Genomic DNA, 27,897 nt, shown 5'->3' on the forward strand with positions numbered 1-27,897 from the left:
AGGGGGTCTATATCCAGCAAGAAAAACTACGCAAGATGGAGCTTTTTATTATGGAATAAAGGATGGAAGATGCCCATATACAAATATTTCAAATCACAATTTGATTCAATACGATAGATCTGAAAGGAAAGAGATGAATGGAGGAAAAGATAGCATAAATCGCAATCAGACATTTAAAATATTTACTGGTTCTGTACTTTCACAGCCTGGAAGGAGTGTGTGTCTTGCAGGTATGTGTGGAATAACTTGTACTAAAAACAGTGATGTGTTTAAGATTAAAAAAATGATCCATCTATGAGGAAGAAGATGTAAAACACTAATTGGAATAGGAGCTTTGAGTGTAGAATGAATCCCAGCCTAATGGAGAAAATGGCCTATTTCTGTGCTGCAAATTCTGTAATTTTAAATCCAGTGATGGTACCATCAGCAGCTTCCTGTCTGGAATAGCTTGACAATTGATCCCGCAGGAAATCAGTTGGCCTGCAGTGTTACAGCTGATCAGGGGAAAAAAAACACAGCATAAGGGGAAACTTGATAAAGGAGTGTAGGAATATGGAGGTAGACAAAAATGCTGGAGAAACTCAGCGGGTGCAGCAGCATCTATGGAGCAAAGGAGATAGGCAACGTTTCGGGCCGAAACCCTTCTTCAGACTGTAGGAATATGGAGGCTCTGCTGATAGGGTTAAATGAAGTTGAGTTGCAGGAGGCTGAAATGGCACACACACAGTAATCCAGCACGGTGGAATGGCTTGGATCTGTACTGAACATGTCATTCACTGCTCAAAGAAAATGAACTTCTGTTTTGGTGGATGGTTATTCAATGAACACCCAGCAAAAAGAGATTATCTCATTGCTTATGTGGAATTATGATATGTGCAAATTAATGATTAAATTATGATTGCAAAATATCAGTAACAATACTTAACTCCTATTTCTCATTTTTATTTTTGTTTACAATAACCAACATCTCTGCTTTACATACTCTCTTGTGCTGCTGCAAGTGAGAATGTCATTGTTCTATCAGGGACATAGACAATAAAACACTATTGACTCCCCTTGAATCTTGAAAATGTCAACCTTTGGGCTCAGGACCCCGAGACTGGGGAACGTTTGCACATTCAGACATGCAAACTAGATAGTAATGGCCAAAGATCTATTCAGTAGAATTAAATCTGATTTTAAGAGGCAAAAGGAGAAAGAATATGAAAGTCAACAATTGACCACGATTCTTTTGATTGCCAATTCAGTCATGAAGCTGTGGATGATCAATGTTATTTTATTTGTAACTTCGAACAGTACAGACCCCCCACCCACCCACCACAAAAGGATAAATTAAGGAAAAGCAAGTTTCCTGACATCCAGAATAAGGGTCATTAGAAGTCAAGAGGAAAGGCGCTAAATTTAGAATGCCATCCTCCTGGCAAAATCCCGAATCCCCTCGCGTTTAAAGCAGAGATGTTGCTTACAGTTTGAGGACAGGAGGGGCGCTGACTGCATTTCACCGAGCTACACGGGAAAACGCATAATATTGGCAGGGGAGTGGGAAACTGGTGAACACGCGGGGAGCCAAAGAGGAGTCTGTCTGTCCTATCATTAAAACGAAGTTCCTGCAGTAACGCTTCACGCGTGGGGTCGCAGATAAGTGAACACATCTCCACGTGAGCAGGGGGCAGAAACCACGCATTTCACTCACTGAAGACAGGACTGGGATTGTGTAGGATAAGGGACGGATTGGATAAATAATTTACCACTTTTTCAACAAAAGCCACAACCATTCCAGCCGAGCCCGAATGTGATTATTAAGGAAACTAAAATTATTAAAGATGAAATTAATATTCATCAAAATAAAATTCCGGGAAAGCCAATAAAACCCTAAGACGTGAAAGACACGGCAGTGCGGCTGCTATTTGTGCTCAATGTGATTGGTAATGTTGCTTTGTTTACATAAAGCGAGCGCACGCCGCGATCCCCCAACGCACTGGAATTAATCACAGCAGCTGAGGCTGAGCCATCGCTCCGTTTCCTTCCCCTCAAAGCGCCACCATTCAGAACTGCAGCGGCCCGCAGTGCACGCTAGCCGGGGCGCTGGATCTGACCGAGAGCACACCGGAGCGCCGGCACTCTCCCCCTCTCTCTCGTTCTCGCCCGCCCCGAGTCCTACCCGTCCCGTTTCGTCATGAACCAAACATTGAGTCACAGATGGAACAAACAATGAGGGAGTCCCGTCTCTAGCATCGGATCCACCCCGGGAGGAGGAGGAGAAGGAAGGAAGGAAGGAAGCGACCCTGCTCCCACCGTTCTTCACTTCAGCTTTTCACTGGTGACAAAATTAAGGGGGAGGAAAGTCGAGGCTGTTGCCATGGCCGGAGTTCTGTGCAAAACTTTGTACGCGTTTTCCGGAGACCAACACCAGCACGGACTGAAGTTCGAGGCTGGGGAGATTATCAAGGTGTTACAGGTGCTGAACGGCGGATGGTGGGAAGGCGAGAAGGACGGTGTCAGGGGATGGTTCCCTGCTAGTTACGTGGAGATTCTAGAGGTAAGCCAGGCAGAAATGCCCCCACACTCCCCCCCCCTTACTCTCCCCACTCTCACTCCTCACTTGTGAATCGCTGCAGGACGGGGCAGGACCCGTGACTCGAGTTGCAGGCTGGCCAGATGTGGCCACCGGGGATTTGAGCGCTGTTTTAATGTAATTGTGAGACTTGAGAGAGCTGGGTTGTGCTCGTGTGCCTCGCGATAGACACAGCAACACGAGCACGGCTCTGATGATGCAAAGATACGGAGTAAACATCGGTTCAACGGTCCGGAAATTCTGACATTATTGTGGGGATCTTGGGCAATATTATTGGAGAATCGTTTATTTAAAGTTTGCACAGTGAGTGAGCCCATTGTAAAGGAAGTTGTCACGGTTTGAAGGTGGAGTTGGGAATGAAGATGATTTACTGACTCCCTGCCTCTTCTGGAATTGTTGTGTGGCAGTGTTAGTTGTGGGGGAATCTGGCCAGTTCCTGCCTCGGCCGCCCGCTTGTCACATTCCGCTAGAGGGCAACGCGCGTAAACATCTTGGTGTCCAGCCCACACCCAGCGGCATGTTTGTCCCAGTCCTTTTTGTCCCACGCCGGGGCTCGGCCTGGGCTCAAGGTGTCAATGCGGAGGGGGGGGGGGGGGGGGGGAACTCAGCACTTAATTTTCAACACTTTGATTAAGAAAGTCGGGAAAGAAACATCACCCCTGTATGTAGATTCAATGTTACATAGACATAGAAAATAGATGGAGTAGGCCATTCGGCCCTTCGAGCCTGCACCGCCATTCGATATGATCATGGCTGATCATCCAACTCAGTATCCTGTCCCTGCCTTCTCTCCATACCCCCTGATCCCTTTAGCCACAAGGGCCACATCTAACTCCCTCTTAAATATAGCCAATGAACTGGCCTCAACTACCTTCTGTGGCAGAGAATTCCACAGATTCACCACTCTCTGTGTAAAAAAATATTTTCTCATCTCTGTCATAAAAGACTTCCCTCTTATCCTTAAACTGTGACCCCTAGTTCTGGAATTCCCCAACATCGGGAATATTCTTAATGTTGACATTTTGGGTTAGTTCCCGAGGGTTTAGATAATTTTTTAGACGCACACAAATTTATGTATACGCACACACACACAATTATGCACACACACACATTTATGTATGTACATGTGTGTGTGTTAATGTTAGCAAAACCCTAATTTCCATATAGCTGTAGTTCTTGATTTTATGAATTTGCACAGCAGTTCATCAAAATGCAAAACATAGATTGGTTTTGAAAACTAAAATAAGGTTAACCATTCAATGAAAACTATGATCAGATTGAAATAATTCTCATTTAGTATAAGTTAAAATGTCTCTTCTGTTCCAAAATGTTATCCTGAAAATACCAAGTATGCAACAGCCGCTTAACCTGGATCATCCGACCAGTTGCATTTCTGGATTTGAAGGATTTTTTAACCAGGAGATCATTAATTAAGGGCGTGAGATGCATGCTTAGCGTTAGCTTTTCTAATTAAAACTCGATTAACCTATATCAGTAATTAACCTTTGCCTGCTTGGCCATCCCTGGTTATCCTGGAGGATTTATCACATGATCTTCCCCATCCAGGTCTGACTTCTCTTTTCGTATCTTAGTTTCTTTCCAATTAGAATGGACATCCTCATCGTCAATTTTATATATATAGTTTTAAGGTGGACATTTGGCTTAGGCCACTAGCAGTAAGGAGTGCAGAAGAGTGTTCAAATATTTGGGCCACCAACCAACCCAATGCATTATGTTCCAGTTGAGATTAAGGTCCAAGCCTGCAGCAGCAGCAACATACTGGGTCATTGGTCACTTTCAGACCCCGCTGGGCTGGGGTGTGTGAGGGGAAGGTTGGGAAGAGGAAGGTATTCGCAGCAGAATAATTGGGATTGGGGGGGGGTGAGGAGGAAGGGACCACCATTCTGCATCGGGGATTGGTGGAAGGGCCTGCATTTCATGTCAGCAGTTGTGAGGTGAGGTGGGGTGGGGGAGAGGATAGACATTCTCCATCAGCAATTGGGGAATGACTGGCATTCTGTATTGGATTTGGGGGGAAGGACTGGGGAAGACGGGGATTGTTGGAAGAATTAGCATACTGCTTCTGGGAAGTGGGGGTGAGAGAGGACTGGTGTTCCATATCAAGGATTGGGGGAAGGAACAATAATCTACATTGGGAACTGGGAGAAAAGGTTTATCACTATGCCTCGGGTGCTGTGTGGAGAGTTTGTAATCTAGGTAAGGAATTGGGGTGGGTCGTAGGGAAAATCCTCATTCATGGTGGAGAATATTAATATCTCTGAATTGTTGTGTTAGAATTACAGTGAGGGATTCAGATTAAGGAACTGTGCAGCACCCAGACATCAGTGATTACTGCTGTAGTGTGGAATATCTTTGCACTACTCTGTCTGAAGAGCTTGCCAAGCATTCAGGTGTATATTCTACTTACCTTGAAGGTCTTTGTGTTCCGTGCAAGCAAGGCCAACAACCATGTATTTCCACAGTGGTGCAAAATGATCGCTGAATGTAGAATGAGCCCATCCATATTGGTAACACAAAAATTATGTTGAGGTTGCAAAGATGACTCATAGTAGGAAATACTTGGCCGTATATTCAAGTAGCACAAGATGTCTTGAATATGGTTGTTATGGTGTTTTGATTCTAAAATAAGATTAAAAATGCTACACAGTTGAATTTCCTGCAAACTGCTGACTGGCAGTGTTGCTTCTCTCTCAATATTCTGTTTGGTTTATTTTGGATTGATACAGCTAACAGAATACATCAAATCCTCAATGGCACCTCTGTCTTTGACAAGACCTAGATCTTATTTAAACTGATTATGCACTCAGCATTCTTGTGACTATTCCTTTTACACCATAATATTTGCTTCAGAAAATATTGGACGAAACAACCTTTAATTCAAGCTACTGTCATGGAGTTCCCTACACATGTGTTACTACCACTGAATCTGCACACATGCTTCCCATAAATTAGCAGGTAGATGATGAATTAAAACCATTTCTTAGTACAATTTGTCATTTTGGATTTCATATAAACATGGATGGAGGATTTGTTAGTTGTTAGAAAATGGAATGTTGGGATAAATGGATCGTTTTCAGATTGGTGAGATATAACCAGCACGGACTTGTAGGGCCGAGATGGCCTGTTTCCGTGCTGTAATTGTTATATGTTATATGGTTATATGGATACCAAATAAATCAATGCTGGGCCCCCAACCATATTGTAATAACATGGGCGAAGAAAGCCAAGTGTGTCTTCAGCTTGTATGGCTGCAATACAAGAAAAAGCCAAGTTTGTAATAGACCAGTAAATGGATTCAGATGGGTTAAGCAAGTGTGTAACACATTGCCTGATAATGTGTAATGTGGGGAAGTTCAAGGTTATCCAGGTTGGTAGGAAGAATAGAAAAATAGAATGTTATTTAAACCGAGAGAGACTATAAAAATGCACTGGGCAGATGTGGGTGTTGGCATTGGTACTGCACATGACTAAGACGATAAGTATATTGGCCTATATTGCAAAAGGGATGAGTTTAAGAAATGCTGCTCTAATTATTCAGATATTGGTGAGATCGGGGTATATTCTTTGTGTGTGGGGGAGGGGGGATGTTCTTCTAGAGAGTTCAGAGAATGTTAATTGGCCTGATTGGTGGGATGAATAGATTGTCATATGAGGAAATCCTTATCAAGGTGAATTTGAACTCGTTGAAATCTAGAAGAATGAAATGTGATTTTACTGAAACATGCCTGATTCTGGTGGGACGATGTGGTTTTTTTGATGAGTAGATTTCTCCCTGCATGGAGGAATCTAAAACCGGGGGCTTGGTTTTAGAATAAACACACCATTTTTGGTGGAGATAAGGAGCAATTTATCCTTTCAGGCAGTGGCACAGAGTGCAGTGGAGGATGAATTGTTTCATATATTCAAGGCAGGGATAAAACAGTTGGATCTATAGGAGAGAGTAACCAGATTAAAGAATGAAACTGAAGCCAAGATCAGATCGTCCAAGATGGAGCATTGAACAGAGCACAGGAACAGACCCATCATCTCAAAATATTCCAACTGAGTTTGATGCCACATTAAACTAATCTTTGTCTACACGTGATCTAGAGCCCTCCATTCATGTGCCTATCTAAAAGCCTCTTAAATCCCACTATTGCTCCAGACGCCAACACCACCCCAGGCAGTATGTTCTGGGCATCCACCACGCTGTAAAAAATATTTTTCCCGCACATCTCATTTACAATTTTACCCTCTAAGTTAAAGCTATACCATCTAACCTTTGACCTCACTCTGGGAAAAAAATAATTCCTCTAATAGGGTGAGAAGAACTGCACAAAATACTGGACATGCAACCTAACCAAAGTCCTATAAAGCTGAAACATAACTTCCAGACTCCTACTATATATGCAATACATTCATTTTGACCTCTCAAAGTGCACAAGCCACAAGCCACAACTCATAGCACACATTATTTTATATTGTCTCCTGGGCCTGCGCAATTTACAATGCAATCGACACTTTTTATATAGGGTTTGTGTAATTTACAATGCTCTCACTTTCCCCTTTATATAGGGTTTTGGGCATTTTCTTTCCTTTTTAGTTCTAGAGAAGTATATGTTTTTATAGATTATGTGTCTTCTGTGTGTCTTTTTAACTTGACTTGACTCTCTGAACAACCGCACAAGAGTTCCTATGTGTGTAAGCACAAATAGCAAATAAAGTTTTTGACCTTTTTGACCTTTGACCTTTAAACCTCATGTTTACTGGGATTACACTCCACATTCCATTTCTGTAGCTGATCTACATCGCTCATAGTACCTTGGCCATTCCAACGCGCGGGGGCAGACTGTCTGCCCCGCACCACCAGCTTTGGTGTCATCTGCGGGGGAAGTCGCCGTTACGAGAGCCCAAAAGCGGTCTCCCTCCAGGGAGCCGCGGGCTCCCGGTCCCCGTCCACAGGATCCCTGTGGAGCCTCCGACTCTGGTAGTAGCAGCACCAGCAGCTTGCTCCTCCACCGCTCCACCCGCTCCGGACTCGGCCAGCCCCGCGACTGCGACGGTGAGTGTAGCAGTACTGAGTCCATGCTTCTTAGTCTCCATGAATCTCGTTGCGGCCCCAACGACACGGAAACCCGACGAGAATAGGTCGGGTCCAGAGGGGGAGAGCTTTAAAAAAAGTTTCCCCCCCCCCCCCCCCCCCCCCCCCCCCCCCCCCCCACAGAAGGTCGAGAGCTTCAGCAAAAAAAATAACAAGAACTAATTTAAACACAGACAGAAATAATAAAACGCGGACAGACTGCAGAGGCCGCTGCTGGCCAGAGTCGCGCCGCCCACCAGATACTTTCCCCTTTATATAGGGTTTTAGGCATTTTCTTTCCTTTTTAGTTCTAGAGAAGTATATGTTTTTATAGATTATGTGTCTTCTGTGTGTCTTTTTAACTTGACTTGACTCTCTGAACAACCGCACAAGAGTTCCTATGTGTGTAAGCACAAATGGCAAATATAGTTTTTGACCTTTTTGACCTTTGACCTTTAAACCTCATGTTTACTGGGATTACACTCCACATTCCATTTCTGTAGCTGATCTACATGTTGCTGTATACCTTGACAGCAACACTGACTGTCTTGACTGTCTGCAACACCACCACTTTGGTGTCATCTGCAAAGTTACAAACCAAAACTACCATCGCAAACATCAGAGGTCCCAGATTGGATCCCTGTGGAGATCTATTGATAATGGACCTACAGCTTGAATATTGTCCTTCCACCACAACCCACTGTCGTCTATGAGTGAGCCAGTACTGAATCCATGTACCCTAGTCTCCATGAATCCCGTGCATCTTCAGTATACCAGAATATGTTTCCAGAACGTCTAATGTTCTTATTGGATGGCACAGAAGGTCGAGAGCTTCAGCAATCTGCTGTTATTTCTAATTTATTTTCACATGAAATAATACTATCATTTTTCTCCTGTCCTGAACATATTTAATAAAGGTTTTTGGCTTATTATGACACAGCAGTGATGTACCAACAGTATATTGCTTCTGCCCCATAATAGTAACCTACATGTAGTCACCTATTAATACATAACCACAGTAACACAATGTGGATAGCAAGACAGCTTTGTACAAGGATCACGTAATCCATCCAATTATAGATTTTGCTTCGACTTCTGCGGGAAAAAATGTGTTTAAATATTCTCTAAACAATTAAAGTTGAACTCCAAAATATTAACATATTTTGACATCATCATTTGATTCTGATCTTATTTACTCCAGACACTGTTCTCCTAATATAAAACCTGCTGCTGATGGTATGTTGGCAAACATGTTGCTTTATAGTGATATGTTCAATTGTGTAAAGAGCGGTATTACTTGTTTATTCTGTGTATTATTTCATCGTATGAAATACCAAATGATTGAATTGATTTTTATACATAAGTGCTTTGAATCACACGAGTATTTGTTATGCTTGCCATGAGTACTAAATGCATTAGTTCAGCAACAATGCCATCGTTTTCTGCAATTACCAGAGAAGGTTTATGTGTAGATCAGATCATCCTCCACCATAACTCATGACAAAACTGTGAACACGTGCACAACAGCTGATCCATCCTACTTTAGCTGAAGTGTTCAAGCAACACTGCAATGCTTTCCAAGGTACACACCTTTCTGCTCTCAGAAGCTCAGTGATCATCAGTATCTATGGTTTCTGTACTGTTTAGGAAATAGGTGTACCTTCTCTTTGGCCAAAACGTATGTTTCAGTGTAGATCTGCCTTTTATTGTCACTATACATGTTGAGTGAAACTGAAAGCTGGTACTCTATATACATACAATTTTACACAAAAACAGTCCAGAAAAATCCAGAAGGGAGAATGGGGGGATCCGTGCACAAATTCTACGGCGCTACATACATATATACAGATGGAAGTCCTGTTGGGCTTTTTTGTTTTCAGTAAGTCAAAATGCATGTGTGGATTTGAATTTATGGTAGATATAATTCTCGGGGCAGCTATGTCTGTTTGTCCTGGATGTTGATGCACCTTATAGCGCCTTCCAGAGGGCAGAAACAAACCAGTCCAAACGCTTTTGGGAGCTGTCTTTGGTGATCTTCTTTGCCCTGCTAAGGCAGCGGGAGGTGTAGATGTCCATCAGGGAGTGGGGGGGAGAGAGTGAAAGTCCTCTACATTCATGGATAAGTGGAAGGTGTTTGTGCTCTAATTTTAATATAGGATAGAAGCTGAGCAGCAGCTACAGCCTGGTCTTGTATACTCCACGGAAACAGGCCCTTCGCTGTAACTCATCCATGTTGACCCACATGCTGACCTCAATGATTGTCATTAGCCCATGTTTGACCCATATCCCTCTGACAGGACATGGATGGCATGGAGGTGTAGGGTGATTGGAGACCAGCCCAAGCAGCACACCATTCTGTGTGCCCACACATGCATGTGAACATGTGCACAGGTAACCAGCCAAACGTTAGCTGAAGTGTTCAAGAAGGAACTGCAGATGCTTAAATCGAAGGTACACAAAATGCATGTGGGAAACTCAGCGGGTGCAGCAGCATCTATGGAGCGAAGGAAATAGGTGATGTTTTGGAAAAAAACCCTTCTTCAAACTGAACGTTAGCTGAATGTGTCAAAATTATATTATATTCTTTAATTCGGATAGATACATTTGCATACATTTGGTCTTTTCTAAATGGTTTATAATGCAAGAGCCCTCGGTGCAATGAGAAATGTCCTTCTCCTCTCACCCTCTTTGCAGCTCTCACTGATTCCCTGACTAGTTCCCCCCAGACACACACTTACTTCCTGACCCTCTAGCCACTTGGATCTGGCTTCCTGTGATGAGGCCATCATCTGCACCATTGCCTTATCCTGACTTGATGTCTTCTGACCCTCCACTTTCCCCACCCTCCTGGATTTCAACAGCAATACAGCTCAATACCTACAATCTAGTCAGGGATAGCAGCCTATTGCTTAAGCACCTGTTCATTTCAAATCAGTTATTTAGCTCAATGGCATGTGCAACTGTCAGAGAAGAATAGGATGGGAACATGGATTTGGATCTAGATGTGGTAAAACCTTTTGAATGGAAATGGAATGTTAGAAAATATGTCCTGCGAAAAAAAAGCTTAAAAGTGCTTAGTAATCATTACACCTATGACCTTCAGTCATTTATAGATCATTGCCAAGTCAGGCCGCTCGAATGTGCTCTCGGACATGGAGTTTCCTGTTTGACTCAGAAGTGACACTTGAAACAAAAACAGTGGACCACAGAGGAATGAAGTTCCTGGGCTTAATGCCAAAATGTAGGGGGTTAACGGTTCAATACGTTAGATAGTTCCGGAAGTACCAGCAAGGCAATCCGACAAAAAGTGCGATTGCATGGGAAGTTTGTTATTTTATTTTTCCACTCTCTATCTACACACGCTGTAAAATAAAGCTGTGCAATAATTTGTGCCTGGATTTCCTCCACCCTAATATTATGGAGATTGAAAAATATATATCTAAAGGGCATGATTATCTCTTTCATGTCTCACATGATTCAATAATTAGGTAATTATTTTCATTCGTACAAGTAATAAAAGACGAGTACTTCCAACGGGAGCAACTCTTGTCCATGAGAAATGTAGGTACCTCTGCAGACCTGCATTTATAATGCCTGTTTTACCAGGTTTTTTTTGCATTTATTTACAAATACAAAATTAATTGATGTAGATTCACATCATATAACTTGCATTTCTTTTCAATGTGTCATTTAAGTAGTGAATGATTTGGATGTAGTCTCAGATGAAAGTATTTTGCCGGTGTTCACTGGTTTTGATTGATTTTCTTTTTCATAAAATGCTGAAAATTTAATAATAATAAATGTTATTTATGGGCGCCATTCAAGAGTCTCAAGGACACCTTACAAAAATTTAGCAGATAGAGGAAAAACATGTAAGGGGAATGAAATAAATAGAAGAGACATGACTAGTACACAAAGTAAAGACAGAATTCAATACAAAACACAATAATAAGGCAATTAATGCACAGATGAAAAGGGAGGGGGACGTGGGGCTAAGGATAGGCAGAGATGAAGAGATGGGTCTTGAGGCGGGACTGGAAGATGGTGAGGGACACGGAATTGCGGATCAGTTGGGGGAGGGGGTTCCAGAGCCTGGGAGCTGCCTTGGAGAAGGCTCTGTCCCCAAAACTGCGGAGGTTGGACTTGTGGATGGAGAGGAGACCGGCTGATGTGGATCTGAGGGACCGTGAGGGATGGTAGGGGGAGAGGAGGTCGGTGAGATATGGGGGGGGCAGATGGTGGAGGGCTTTGTAGGTGAGGATCAGGATTTTGTAGGTGATCCGGTGGGAGATGGGAAGCCAGTGAAGTTGTTTGAGGAAAATATACAGTTGTATATTAAGATTCTATTATGGAGCAGTGTGCCTAGAGAAGTGAATGTACTGGGAGGTATGCCTGATATATTGTTGTACCAAATACCACTGTTATAAAGTATGTTCTGTTATGAGCTCTGGCCCCAGTTGTTTTCCATTGGAGAGCTGCAATGTTGAGAGGAGCACGGAGATTGCAGACACTGATGTTTGGATTGTGACTGGTGGAGGGGGTCTAATGAAATAGCAATGATGGGGGGCAGTGGATGTGGGAAATCCATTGGTGAACGTGTGGGGCGTGGGTGGACAAATGTATCATCAAAGTTCTGGGGGAGGAAAGAGAACAGATTGATATATGAGAAAAGGAAAAAGGTGTTGTTGTCAGAGTCGGAGCTGAAGATGAATGAGAGATTTATGAGTCCATTGGTCCCATAAATTACTGATATGCTCCCTTAAAAAGAGATGATATTACACCGTGTGGATGCTGGCTCGTCTGTGCTGAATATCAAACACCATTTACACAAATCCTATAATTATCCAATTTTAATCTTCTCACATTCCCATGAACTTCCCCAGATTCTGCCGCTCACCTACTGACTGGAGGCAAATTGCAGTGGTCAATTAACCTAACAACCTTTGGCATGTGGGAAGAAACTGGAGTATCTACAGGAAACCCACAAGGGTGTTGGGGAGAACATGCAAACTCCACACAAACAGCATTGGAGATCAGGATGACTAATGTCAGCCTAATACAGTGTAGCCACCACCTGGCAAGCGAAGCTGCAAACAATCAAGGTCGAATTGAAACCAAGCATGATGATCCTAGTAGGGAGAAGGAGAGCAGATGAATTTGTTACTTCAAAACAACAGGAGAAAAGCTGAAAGTGCCAGTGGCTACGAAAGTTGGATAGGGAGCCAAGAAGCAAGGCAACATGGAAATAGGGGCAAAAGACTCGGCTTGTACATGCTAGAATTTAGAAGATTGAGGGGGGATCTTATAGAAACTTACAAAATTCTTAAGGGGTTGGACAGGCTAGATGCAGGAAGATTATTCCCGATGTTGGGGAAGTCCAGAACAAGGGGTCACAGTTTAAGGATAAGAGGGAAGTCTTTTAGGACCGAGATGAGAAAATCATTTTTTACACAGAGAGTGGTGAATCTCTGGAATTCTCTGCCACAGAAGGTAGTTGAGGCCAGTTCATTGGCGATATTTAAGAGGGAGTTAGATGTGACCCTTGTGGCTAAAGGGATCAGGGGGTATGGAGAGAAGGCAGGTATGGGATATTGATTTGGGTGATCAGCCATGATCATATTGAATGGCGGTGCAGGCTCGAAGGGCCGAATGGCCTACTCCTGCACCTATTTTCTATGTTTCTATGGAGAGCTTTAAGAAGAAACCAAAGTAGAGATTGTTACAGGTAGACAAAAATGCTGGAGAAACTCAGCGGGTGAGGCAGCAGATATGGAGCGAAGGATCTGCAACATCTGCAACCTGTATCAATCTCTACTTTGGTTTCTTCTTAAAGCTCTCCAACATTTGCCCCTAGCATCTGAGACAACTTCTGCAGCCAATATAGTCAAATTGACATTTTCTGTTGTACACTAGTGCGACACTAATTTGATCAGGTTTTTTGTGCAGTGCCTAAGGTGATCGATGAGGGTATGGAGGTGGATGTTGTCTGCAAGTATTTTAGTAAGGAATTTCATAAAGCCCCCCATAGTAGGCTGATCCAGAAGATTAAGATGCCCGGGATTCACAGTGACTTGGTGATCTGAATTCAGAACTGGCTGACAGAGGGCTATGGTGGAGGGCTGTGCTGGGACCTTTGCTGTTCATTATATATATAAATGAATTAAACGCAGATGGGTTAGTTAGTAAGTTTGAGGGTGACACCTAGTTTGCTGGTTTGTGATGCCAAAGATTATTTGATAATCGGATGATAAAAATTGGTGAACTAGTTTGGAATCTCCTTGGTACTGCCGCAAGGATGTTTTTGTGGAAGTGCTTTGTATTTTATAGACTTCATACAGTAACTGAGTAACATTCAAGAGTATTGAGTCATGGTCTGTGCGTGCAGTGATCTTCCCTGTTGTCCAGTCTATGCCACGTTCCATATCAAAGCCTTTCATGAAATTAATTTATAAACTAAAATTCCCTGAACTGTTTGAGCTCCAACCATTCACTTGATGCTATGTTCTTATGTACACCTCCAAGCACGTGGCATTCTCTTCGCAAGTCCTGGGCATAAGATGAAACAAGGGAGAACCTTCATAGTTACAAACTGCCACTAAAACCATACACAACTGGTTGAGTTATTCTGAAGCAAAAAGGCATGGTCCTAATGTTGCAAACACAGGAAACAATATGATGCTGACCAGCTAATCTATTTCCAGTGATGTTGGTTGAGGGATCAGTATTGGATCAAGGAGAAATGGTGCTTTGCTTTGACCACAGAATGTTTTAATGACTCAAAGTGCTGGAGTAACTCGGAGGGTCAGGCAGTATCTCTGATGTTGAGCCTGAAGAAAGGTCCCGACCTGAAACGTCATCTATCCATTTCCCCAGACCTTCTATATGACCCACTTACTCCAATACTCTTATTTTGTCTTATTTTGTAAACAAGCATCTGCAGTTCCTTGTGTGTACAGAATCTTTTCATCTATGCTTTACTAGATGCTCCTTTGATAATGCAGAGCACATGTACATGTGCAAGTCTCTGAAGATGATTTGACTTTAAAACATACAATTCAGAGGAAAACTTACTCCAGCTGAGCAGCTGTGATACATGCCCATGGAACAACTCTTAACACATAGGACCCTCCAGGAGATGGTTTTTGATGAATACTTTGGTAACGCATTGCACCGCAGCCGTAGGGAATCATTCCCAAGATGATAAGACTGCTGGTTTTCTAAAATTGTCTTGTTTATATTAATACCAATGACAACTTCACTGAAATAAGTAGTTGATTTACAGAAGTGCTGAACCTGCTAAAGGCCTCAAAGGAATATTGGGATGTTTTGTTTAGTTTCATCCAGAACAGTGCACAGTGAATCTGTAATACTGTAGCAAGGGTTAAGGGAAATATTTAATAATTTAGGTGAGAGGGGAAAGATTTAAAAGGAACCTGAGGGGGCAGCTTTTTCATACAGAGAGTATAGGGTGATTTCACGAAAGGTCACTGGGTCATAGGTCTTCACGCACGGAGCCGCAAAATCCAACTGGGGTACAAACGTCACTTCCAGTACATGTTATTGATGCTAGAAACGCGTACTTTCACACCTGTTAAAAACCGCAAAAACGGTTAGTTTTTGCGCTGTAAATAACTGTGCCAGTCGGGATGACAGTGAGACACAGTTATCCTGCTTTAGAGTTCTAAAGATTAAGGAAAATGAAGGTAAAGAGAAGAGAGAGCTGAAGGGAAAATAACAGCGGAAGTTGTTGGCCGTGCAGATATAAAGATAGAAAATATTGGGAATTATCGCGTTTGCTCACTGTACAAAGTACAGACCTATGACCCAGTGACCTTTCGTGAAATCACCCTATATGGAACGAGCTGCCAGAGGAGGGTGTTGAGGCAGGTACTATAACCACATTTAAAAGACATTTGAACAGGTACATGGATAGGAAAGGCTTAGAGGGCAAACCTGGGCAGGTGGGCAAGTGTGGAGGGGTTGGTTGGTGTGGGCAAGTTGAGCCAAAGTGCCTGTTTCCATGCTGGATGACTCTATGGCTGTAAGGGATGAGGATACAGATGTAGGATTGTCAACGGCAAGATTAGAACATCAGCTAGGACATATTACTCAATGCCGCTGTTGATCAACAGCTAGAAGAGCTGCCAGTGAGACTTGAGGCTATGACACAGGATTATTCAATTAAGCAACAGGCACATTCTGCAACAGGAAAGGAGTAGTGATGGCGTTCCATATAAATGACATTAAATAGGCGAAACCTAAAGGATCTTTTTCAACCAAAGAAGATTTGCGCAGTGATACTTTTATTTTGCACTCCTGCTTTCAGAGTTGAGACTCGATCCAAAAGCAACACCTAAAAATAAATTTGGCTTCAAATTAATCTGCTGTGTATCCTCATATTCATTCAGCCACGCATGTTGGATTTTTTAAAAATTGGCTCTGAAAATGTAAAGTGATTTTTTTCTCTGCGTGGTCCTCTCTCACCACACTTCACACACTCGACTTTTTCACTGATCTCGAATCTCAGAAGAAAACATCCCTGAAGGAAATCAAAGATGTCTTTTTGTCTGTGGACATGAGGAGTTGGTCAGTCAAGGAGGAAAGAACAGAAGCAAGTTACAAAGAATCAAACACTTTTATATTGATTGATGCCAAACTGATGTTGCAGTATATGGGTCATGTGTTGCTGGCAGCAAGCCCAAAGTAAACTGGCTGGGTTTTTTCAACCATCTGCAGAGAACATCGTGTTTATAAAACATGTGCCCAGAAATTCAATTGCATCAGACTCTTTCAGTGTTACGCAACTGAAAATGGATTTTTAGCATGACGCTGACAATATTCAGGCTGTTTCATGTTAATTTGTAAATGTTTCTGGGTGCGGGTCAGCTTAGCACCCCTGATGTGAATTCCCCATCTGGGATACCAAGGATGCCATAATTCCTTGTACAGTAATGCCCCTGTCCCACTTAGGAAACCTGAACGGAAACCTCTGGAGACTTTGCGCCCCACCCAAGGTTTCCGTGCGGTTCCCAGAGGTTTTTGTCAGTCTCCCTACCTGCTTCCACTACCTGCAACCTCCGGCAACCACCTTCACATCCTCCACACTAGGGGCAATTTACAGTAGGCAATGAATCTACAAACCTGCACATCTTTGGAATGTGGGAGGAAACCAGAGCACCCAGAGAAAACCCACGCAGTCACAGGGAGAACATACAAACTCCACACAGGTAGCACCCATTGTCATGATCAAACCTGGGTCTCTGGTGCTTCCTACACATAAAAACACTTAATCCAGCAGGTAGGCTGTCTTCAAAAAGATTCAAAATGAGACATGGTTGGTAATCTGACAAATGACTTTATTTTGCATATTTTTTGATAATTACTTGAGGTTCTTCGCTTGCACTTGCTCTTTCAGAAGAAATTTGCAATTAGAATTTACCAATCCTGGATCAAATGCAGGCTTCTTAAAGTGCTGTAGACAAAAGTGCTGAAGGAACTCAGCGGGTGAGGCAGCATCTATGGTGCGAAGGAAATAGGCAACATTTTGGGCCGAAACCCTTCTTCAGACAAAGTGCTGTTTGGAACTATGCAAACTATTGGAACTATTGAGCTTGAATTTTAAAATATCCGAAAAACCTTCCACATAATGATTCGCATATTTTTCACATTTCATTCCTTCCAGTCTGGGACATTGGGGTGCTTCCTCATCCAAATGTGAATAATTTAGGATGAAGTGTGGAAAATTGACATTCAAATATTTAAGTGAAAACTTGGTATGCTGTCTTATTTGCAAAGACTTCATGACATTAAAGAATGCCTGTAATTGCATGCATTTTTCTTGGAACCAGTTTAATTTTCATTTTGAAATGATACCTATTTTGGTTTGATTCACAATATATTAAATGAAGGGAGCTCATTTTCTCTCCAGTGCGAAGGTGCATGCATCTTGAACCAGTGCCAGAATAATGTGCTTACCACAGGAAGAACAGAGAAGCCTTTGCCTTTGGCTATGTTAGGAACCAGCAAAGTATTGCAACACAGTATGACCCATTCAGCAATAAGTTTGTACCTCACAAGCGTAAAACAAAAATCCAAGGATTTTTAGATCATTTTATGATCAACCTCATGAAGCAAAGTATCTGGAAAACAAGTGTGTTTCATGGCTTCGCTATAAAAGTTCAAGACTATAACATGAACTTGACTGAAATACATCCATTGTCATCTTTATGGTCAATAGTTATGATTAATAAATGGCCAGCTGAGTAGTTGACCTGCTGCTGAGCCCTTAATGCAATCAATTTTCTTACATATCATCCCTGAAATGACCAGGTTTGCTGGTTTTATATTTACAATTTGTCATAATGAGGTTTTCATTCAAAACTCTTGTTTCAATTTCCTGTCCAACACCACATAATTGGACCATGTTATCTGATATTCCAATTCCCACTGGGAATATTCCATGGTCACCCAATTTAATTAATAAGCTTTGCATTGTGTTTCTCAGTTAGAAGTTTATGATCTTGCAAAAACTTTGTCATTTCATTGTTTTGGAACAGGAACAGCATCTTGAAATTATATTTTATGATCTGATGGAACCGATGAATTTGGTGTATTTATTTTTACACCTCGGATTCACTTGTTCTGATGAACCCGGAAATAGAAGGTGTCATTTTTAATTTAGCTTTTAACTTGCACAATTTATGCCTGGGAATGAAACACATGGTGTGTTCAGTTTCTAAGTGCCTGTTCTTCTCTATTCAGTTCTTCTCCTGGCTGATCAAGTCTAGAATCCAGAAATTAAGCAGAATTATGCTCTGAAGTGAAGTAATCAGCTGTTGGGGGTGTGAGAGACATGTATCTGCTGCATATGAGTCTGGTTTACACCTGGCTGCTACTACAATGAACGACTTTGATGATTAATTTGATCGACCTAAAGGAAGATGTCTAATTATCCCTAGCATATGTGTGTTTCTCCTCTCATGCAGTGTTTGGGATTTAGACCATAACATCCATTCATCAAAAAAAAAATAGACACACAGAGCAGGGGAATTCAGGACCAGAAGATATTGGTTTAAGGTGAAGGGGATAACATTTAATAGAAATCTGAGGGGTAGCTTTTTCACACAAAGGGCGGTGGGTGTATGGAACGCGCTGCAAGGAGGAGGTCGTTGAGGCAGGGTCTTTCCCAACATTTAAGAAACAATTAGACAGGTTCATGGATAGGACAGTTTTAGAGGGATATGGGCCAAATGCAGGCAGGTTGGATTAGTGGAGCCGGTGTTGGCCGGTGTGGGCAATTGGGCTGAAGGGCCTGTTTCCACGCGATATGACTCTATGACTAGAGACTAGACTAGACTAGACTAGATGTATTCACTGTATTCACTATATGACTAGACAAAGCATCTCAGAATAAATTCTTACGTCTTATGAGAGCCATAAAGAGTTTATACCAAGTGTGATATTTAGGATTGCTTATTCTGGTTTCATATTATTGGAGATTTGATCTAGTGCTATTCACCCACTGTTTATAATTCGAAAGTGGAAGGAAAAGTAGGCTAGTCAGCTCATCATGCCTGCTCTGCCATTCAGGAAATTCAAGGATGATCTATACTTTTGCTCAGACCTATTTTCCTGTTTTAACTTCATGCCCTTTTGATTTCCAGAAATATCTAAAAATCAATATTTCTCTGAATGGAATGTAGTCAGTGACTCACCAATTCAGGAAGAGAATGACAGAGAATCACTACATGCTGGATAAATAAGTTTCCATTTATCTCTGACCCAAGTGGCCAAACACTTAGAGACAGTATCCTCTAGGTCCAGACACTTGGTCGGGAACTTTTCATCTGCCTGGCAATTCCTTTAAGAATCTTGTAATTTAACTAAAATCATCTCTCATTCTTCTAATCTCTGGAGAACATAGGCCCAGTCTACATAATTTTAGTTTAGTTTTAGTTTAGTTTAGAGATACAGAGCAGAAACAGGCCCATTGGCCCTCTGAGACCAGCGATCCCCGCACATTAACACTATCTGACACACTAGAGACAATTTACACTTATACCAAACCAATGAACCTACAGACCTATACGTCTTTGGACTGTGGGAGGAGGCTGAAGATCTCGGAGAAAACCTATGCAGGTCACGGGGAAGAACGCACAAACTCCGTACAAACAGCACCCGTAGTCAGGATCGAACTTGGGTATCAGGCACTGCAAGCGCTGTAAAGCAGCAACCCTACCGTTGGGCCACCGCCCACACTCCTCATTGGACAAGTCTGCCTCCGGGGGTTGTGATTACACTCATTTCAGTCAAATGCCCCCATCGTAATGTTCCAAATGACACACTGACCTTAGTAGCTGAGATGAATTACTCTCTAAATCAAGAAATGTGATCATTATTGTACAATGAAAATTAAGTTACATGATGTTTGTCTGCAGTGAGAAACAGCAAGTGGTTTCTATTGATTCACAATAAATCCCTCGGTGATGTAAGAAACTTCTGAATAATGTTAGAAGTTAATTATATACACGACAAAATAGAAAGTCAAACCAAATCCAATCCTAATTTAATTCACAGTTTCCTCCATTGCATCCCACTGACATTATCTTTGAAATACTGTTGATGATTTTTCTTCTCAGCAGTTGGTTATATTTTTCAAAAACGTATAATGCAACCGCAAAATTGTGATCCCTTGGCAGCATTGTTAGTGTTCCAAAAATACATTTCTTCCCATGTGAAGATTTGGGATTTATATTATCTACAGAAAGGGTGAAGCTATTGGTTGCCTCTGTGTGAGAACTCCTTGCACAGAAATTGTAGCTTCTTCAAACAATGCTTCAGTATTGAAGCGGGAGGCATGGTGGCACAGCGGTAGAGTCGCTGCCTTACAGCGAATGCAGTGTCGGAGACCCGGGTTCGATCCCGACTACGGGTGCTGTCTGTATGGAATTTGTATGTTTTCCCCGTGACCTGCGTGGGTTTTCTCCGAGATCTCCGGTTTCCTCCCACACTCCAAAGATGTACAGATTCGTAGGTTAATTGGCTTGGTAAATGTAAAAATTGTCCCTAGTGGGTATAGGATAGTGTTAATGTTCGGGGATCGCTGGTCGGTGTGGATCTGGTGGGCCTCCATCTCTAAACTAAAGTATTAGACACAAGTTGCAAATGCTAGTCTACAAGAAAAGACACAAAGTCTTGGAGTAACTCAACGGGTCAGGCAGCAAGTCTGTAAAACATGGATAGGTGACGTTTCAAGTTGGGACTCTTCTTCAAAATTGAATGCTTCGATATCGCGAACTGTACATTAATTATTCTAGAATTTCAGCAAACATCATTGTTTTTGTTTTTCTTGGAGACTTTTTGACTATCTCAATAGCAACAGTGGGTGTGAAATTGTCTAAACTGGGATACTGTTTACACATTGAACTGTCTGCTGTAGTTCTTAAATTCTCAATTAATAACATTAATGTTATAGTTTTATACAAAATTCCATCTCTCTAAAGTACATCAAGGATTCCCTCTGTGATTGCCTTGTATCCTTATTATCTTAAATTGCACCAAATATAAAATTAATTCTGTACATCAGTGGTATATTATATTTTTTCTGATGTGCAGGGCACTTTAGATGCATGAGCGCAACCTTGGCCTTGTCTCCCTGTTTGTGTCGGTGAACTTAACATTCATGACATGTCTTGTATGATGCAATGTAGTTCCTATGAAGGTTGACTAATGGTGTTAGGAGCTGCATCTACCCAATATTTATAACCACAATGAAATGCTTCATTAAACTGTATGGCACACTATTAATAGAACTATGCGTTTTCTGCTTTGCCCTTCCTATTAGATAGTACCTGTCCTTGACATAACTGATGTGTGCGGAAGTATGTATCCTGCCTCACGTCTAATCATTTCGTAATGCAGTCTCTTGGTGCTTATCCTTGCATGGGCCTCATTTCATGAGATTGGGTAAGAACGGAATTTGCAGTTGAAATACGAGTGGGCGGTGTCTGGTGGGGAGGATATCGATGGTATTCTAAAGGCAATGAGGAAGGCAGCTTATCAAAGAAACATTACCTTGAAGCTGCTGTTTAATGAAGTACTAATTCCGGATCCCTGCAAAATGTGGAATTGGTCACTAAGGGACTCTAAATGGGACGGATGTTTCCTGACAGGACTGGGGCTTGCCTAATTTCATGAGCAGTGTCATCTATTATATATTAAAACTGTGTGGCTGCCGCCTGGCGTCCGGCTGCCTTTCTGCCTTTTGATTCGCTGCTCTTCCTATCAGCTTCCAACACACTTCAAAACAAAGTTGCAAGACAGGAACACTATGAACTTTTCACCTCAATGGGATATCACAGCAAGTGCTTCAACAGGAGGGGGAGGGCCAATTGGTATTGCAATTGGAACTGTTGCAGCAGGCAGGGGAGGTGCAATTGGAGTTTTTTTCAATCCACTGCTGAGGGGGGCAGGGGAGTGCTGGATTCTTACATTTGGGAACGGGTTCAGTTCCGTTGGAGGAGACGGGTGCATGGTGGAATATTGGGTTGGGGGATCACACCATTGGGGGAGCAGACCCAATGGGTCTGCACTTGTTTACTATAAATTGGTAAATTCTTTCAGCATAAATTCAAAATTGGATCAAGTAGATTTTTTTTTCAAGTAGATTGGATCAAGTAGCCCTAACATTCCATTTCCTACAAATGTATCAGGCTTAGGGGAAGTAATGTGGCTTGGTGAAAGGTGGAGACATTGCAAGATATTTTGGTTTCAAAAATGAAAAAAGGAGCTGGTTCTCAATAGAAAGACGCTGCTGTGCGTAGCTCAGAGCAAACCTACAACACTTGGGTCCACTCAGCCCATCATGTCATTCCAGTTACCTAGATAATGTACATAGACAATAGGTGCAGGAGTAGGCCATTTGGCCCTTTGAGCCAGCACCCCCACTCAATGTGATCATGGCTGATCATCCACAATCAGTACCCCATACCCTTTGATTCCGTAGTTGATAAAGAACTCCTCAAGTGCATCCAACCTTTCAGCTACTGAAATAGGCAGAGAAACGGCACATGGTGTTTAACCCAAGCAAGTGTGAGGCATGGCACTTTGAAGCAAAAAAGGTAAACATTAAGCCACAATTATACATTTGTAGCACTGATTATTTCAAACTTCTGAGAGTTAATGATTCACTTCCCATTATCACACCCCATTTCTGATTTTTGGGCCATTTGTAACAACTTCAGGCTAGTCACTGTCTTTGCAACTTGGCATCAGGAGAAAATGTTTTTGCTGTGCCTTTATTTTTATCGTGATTAATATCTTCTCGATAGATTTCAGTTAAACTGCATAATATTTTAAATGGCCAAGGCTGAAGTGAGTTATCACACCGAAGAAAATAATCATAGAGAATTTGCCTCTGGGCATTTTAATGAATAAAATATATATTTAACACTGAATCACCAATTAGTTTACATTAAAACTGTCTTTTAGTAGGAAATGCAGGGCCAGTAATTCACTTTCAGAAAGTTATGACTTATGATTTTGTTCCCAGAGGACATCTCCCCCCTAGATTGGATTTACAGAGTAAATATTAACCACATGAAGTGAGTTGGTGATCTTAAAACAAATTTGGATGATTAATCCTGAACTCATTGGTGGGTGCAATGGATAAGAAATCTCTGGTTCCAATCTGTGCCATGGGGTAACGTCCATTTTCACGTCTTAATGTCGAAACCGAGGATACCTCTAAACCTATGGAAGAAATGTATCTAAAAATTACATTACAAGAGTACGTAATGCAGAAAATCAGAAAGGAAAATTGCTGAAGGAACTCAATAGATCAGGCAGCATCTGTGGACGGAAATGGACAGACAACGTTTTGGGTGGAGAAGGGTCCCAACTTGAATTGTCATCATAGAAACATAGAAAATAGAAATTAGGTGCAGGAGTAGGCCATTCGGCCCTTCGAGCCTGCACCGCCATTCAATATGATCATGGCTGATCATCCAACTCAGTATCCCGTACCTGCCTTCTCTCCATACCCCCTGATCCCCTTAGCCACAAGGGCCACATCTAACTCCCTCTTAAATATAGCCAATGAACTGGCCTCAACTACCCTCTGTGGCAGAGAATTCCAGAGATTCACCACTCTCTGTGTCATCGATCCATTAGCCTCCACAGATGCTGCCTGATGTATTGAGTGGATGTGGAGTTCCTACTGCAATTTGTTTTGTGTTCAAACTTTCTGCATCTGCAGTTTCTGGTGTCTCAATATTGCTTTTGGCCTTTTGTTTTATTGTGGATAGTTTATCAAATAAAATTAGAATAGCATCAGAAAGCTTTTAGCTTGTCTAGCATCTACAACAGTAATGGGGTTTGTGCCTTTTATTCCTTTAAACATTGCTCCATCTGTTTGTATATTCGCCTCCAAGCACTGATTATATCACTGAGAATATTCAGTACTGGGACATGTTTAATTTACTATCAGGTCAATGGCTGAGAATGTCCTGTCAGGATTAAGCATTTCAAATAAAGTGAATTTAATGTGCTCAGCTATTTCCCAGAAATGTAATCCTTATTGGACAAACAGTCAGTTTATGTGCTTCTTTCATATTTGTTTTTGGGACTTAGGCATCATTGGCAGGGTCAGTGTTGATGGCTTGCCTCTAATTGCTCTTGAGAACATGGGGACGAGCTGCTTTCTTAAACAGCTGTAATGTTGCTGGTGCTGAGGGTTGCAATGTTAAGACCTAGTGACAATGATGATGTATTTGCAAGTCAGGATGATGCGTGACTTGGAGTGCTATACTCGGTAGTACTGCTCCTATGTTTTGGAGGCCATGGGTTTGGGATATGCGGTTCGAGTAGCCTTGGTAAGCAGCTGTGATGCATTTAGTGGATGGTACACACTCCAGTCACTGTGCTCCCTAGGTGGATAGAGTAAATGGTTAGGGATATTGATGGGGCATCAACACTTGTGCCTACTTTGTCCTGGATGCTGTAGAGCTTCTTATGAATGTTTTGGCACCGTACTAGTCCAGGTAAATGACTTGTGCCTTGGCGATGGTGGAAGTGCTTTAAGGTGTGAAATTAATCACTCACTGCAGGATATGTTGCCTTTGACCTCTGACTTGCGCTCATAGCCTTGGTATTTATGGGGCTGGTTCATTGAATGGCTGGCCTGTGGTGACTCCCAGGAAATAAATAAATCAGCCATGATATAACGGCAGCCTTGACCTCTCCATTATAGATCCTCAACTCTCATTCACCTGAAAACGCTGCATTTTCCGCCAAGTAAATACTGGGGAAACCAAAATCATTTTCTTCAAATTTCTCTGCATTATCTCTGTTCAGTAGTCAGTGATTTTGAGCCTTTTCTTGGTGTCTCTGAATCGAACCAGTCTACTTACAACTCTGCTAATCATATTTTTTATTGAACTCTCCTGTGTGAAGTTGGGAATAAATACTTGGTAAAATTCCTTCCAGATAAACTTTATTCCTGGAACCTCGTTATGCTCCTCATTTAATAGAGGCCACACTGTACTGTAACTGCATGAGTCAGACTGAACTATGCGTGCAGTCAACAGACCTGGATTATGCTGCCGGCAACATCTCTGTCTAGTTGGTACATTGACATTGACTAAGGAGTTCTGCAGCATAAACGGCAACCACTTGCATTTATTACAGTGGCTTTAAAAAAGCAAAGTTCCAAGCTGTAATCTTGGAATGTTATCTCTCAGATAGTGAACAAAATTAAAAGTTGTGCTATTCAGGCAGATGACAAAGTGCTTATCATAAAGGTATGTTTCTGGTTTGCTTCCATATGGATGAAGGCAAGGTGAGGAGTAGTGGGAGAATGAAACAGTGGCACACAGGAGGCTAGAATAGAACTGGACAATGTTATAGAGACTGGAGTCATTTAAACATGCATACATGAATGGCGATTCCCGACGTCTGTAGGTGTGGCTCTATAATCCATTAATAATGCTGGAAGTTGTAAGAGTTTCAACAAATTTCACTGAAACTTAATTGTGTTCAACATGCACTTTTACACTTGATTAACTTAATCCCTTTCGAGATAACCGTTAAATAAGATTTGGATTGGATTGTTTGTCTTTGGTCCATTCAAGCATCAGATTGGACGTGACACTTGAATTGCGTTGCATTTTCGTATTGGTAGGCACATGGAACTGCTTTCTATTGATGTCAAATGATAATATACATCCCCATTGTTGCTGGAAAGATTTGAAAAGCAAAATGTAGTTGCTGGAAATCTCACAAGGTATTGACGTGAATATTAATCCTGGGTCACAAACTCGATTATCTTTATGATGCATGCTAATTCTTTACAAACTATGTCCTGAACTAGACTTAGAATGGACAGGATATTTATTTTTCAAAATGAGAAAATGAAGACATTTTAATAGTTCGAGTGTTTAATTGTCATGTGGGCTGACAATGGAACAATGACATTCTTTGTGCAGCACCTGAATGAACAGTCATTTTGAGAACTGCATGAGAACTGTGTTCTTGGTTCACTCATCCTTTCCCACCCAATCATCCCCTTCCCAGATACTTGCCCCGGCAAACACCTGTCCTTATACCTCCTCCCTCACCTCCATCCAGGGACCCCAGCAGTCCTTCCAGGTGAAAAGGAGGTTCACAAACACCTCCTCTAACCTTATCTACTGCATCCGGTGTTCCTGATGTGGCCTCCTGTACATCGGCTGGTCATTACACCGAACATTTGCGCTCATTATGCCAAGGCCTACTGGATCTCGTGGTTGCTAACCAGTTTAATTACTTTTCAAATTCCCAATCTGACCGTTCTGTCCTGGGCCTCCTCCATTGTCAGAGTGAGGCCAAACGTAAATTGTTGGAACAGCATTTCATTTTCCGTTTGGGCAGCTTACAACCCAGCGGTATGACTCTTGATTTCTCTAACTTCAAGTACTTCAAAGTGTTTCATTTTCAGCCCCTACCTTAAATATAAAAATCATTAGCTACTGTGTATTACCACTAAGTAAATGTGCTAGAGAGGAGTTGTGTGTGTGTGTGTTTGAGAGCGACAAGTTAAAGGAAACGGGGAAAATAAAGAAGGGATGAGAGGTTTGCCACCTTGGGAGTGAACATGGAATCGGGTGGAAAGGCATTCTGCTGTGTTGTAAGAAGCAGAGGATAAGATTGTGAAAATAAATTAAAACTAGGACTGAAGATTAATATGAATATACAATATTTGATTGACTGAACTAAAGCAATCTTTGTGTTAATTACAAGTACTGTTTTTCAGTAACTAGCTGGAAACGGTTGAGGTGCTTTGAATCTTGCTTATTTCCATTCTGTGTCGGCTGATATTCATTGGTAATATTAGCTGGAACTATGCTGCAGAGCACACCTCAGGAAATAGAAGGGTAATGTTTAACCATCATTTGATTGGATGGAGCTAAACATTAAATTCCCTTATTAATGTGTAACAAACTGACAATGTTGAAAAGCCTGAACATGGAGCAAAGTAACAAGCAAATAATGCACAGTACGTTAGGGCAAGAGCGGAACCAGGCGCATGGGGGAAGAAACCAACAGTTTGAAGAGTACCTTCTGATTTTTATAAGCTCACAGGGTATTTTTTCCAATGGCTCAGAAAAAAGGCCTTTCAGACCATTGAGTGCATGCTGACTCACAGAATAATCCCCAACTCCCTTGCCTCCCAACTCCCTTGCCATGTCATCAATATTTCATGTCCATTCTTGCATTTATTCATCCTTTTCTTTCCAAAATCCTTTTGCCTTCAGTGTTATCACATTGGTATGGCCTCGTGGTCTTGTGATCTATGTACTTTGCAAAGCCACTGTCTATTTTGCTTTGTATTATTTCCCATTCATATTAAATTGATGTGCCCACCCATAGTTCTTCCAGGGCAAGTTCGCCAATGGCACCACCGTTGTTGGACGAATTACAGATGGTGATGAGTCAGAGTACAGAAGGGAGATCGATCGACTGACCAAATGGTGCCAGCACAACAACATGGCCTTCTATGTCAGTAAGACCAAGGAACTAATTGTGGACTTTGGAAGAGGAAGGATGAGGATCCAGAAACATGTCTATATCAACAGGATGATGGTCGAGAGAGTCAAAAGCTTCAAGTTCCTGGCCGTACATATCTCTAAAGATCATTCCTGGACCCAGCACACTGATGCAATTATAAAGAAAGCCCATCAATGTCTGTACTTCCTAAGAAGACTTT

At 41.9% G+C, this 27,897-nt stretch overlaps 1 protein-coding gene across 2 annotated transcripts in view; it reads left to right on the plus strand.

Annotated features, from left to right (window-relative positions):
- Positions 1-1,932: 1,932 nt before the first annotated feature.
- The window catches only part of gas7b (growth arrest-specific 7b), a 340,981-nt gene continuing 315,016 nt past the window's right edge, over positions 1,933-27,897 (plus strand). The window contains exon 1 of one of the 2 annotated variants that reach the window (XM_055653722.1): positions 1,933-2,539. In XM_055653722.1, the coding sequence (XP_055509697.1) occupies positions 2,360-2,539 (180 nt within the window). In that variant the 5' untranslated portion in view covers positions 1,933-2,359. The remainder of the gene's footprint in view (positions 2,540-27,897) is intronic. The other variant, XM_055653719.1, reaches the window with a different exon arrangement.

This window comes from Leucoraja erinacea, chromosome 23 (assembly GCF_028641065.1).
Source record: "Leucoraja erinacea ecotype New England chromosome 23, Leri_hhj_1, whole genome shotgun sequence".
Classification (NCBI taxonomy): domain Eukaryota; kingdom Metazoa; phylum Chordata; class Chondrichthyes; order Rajiformes; family Rajidae; genus Leucoraja; species Leucoraja erinaceus.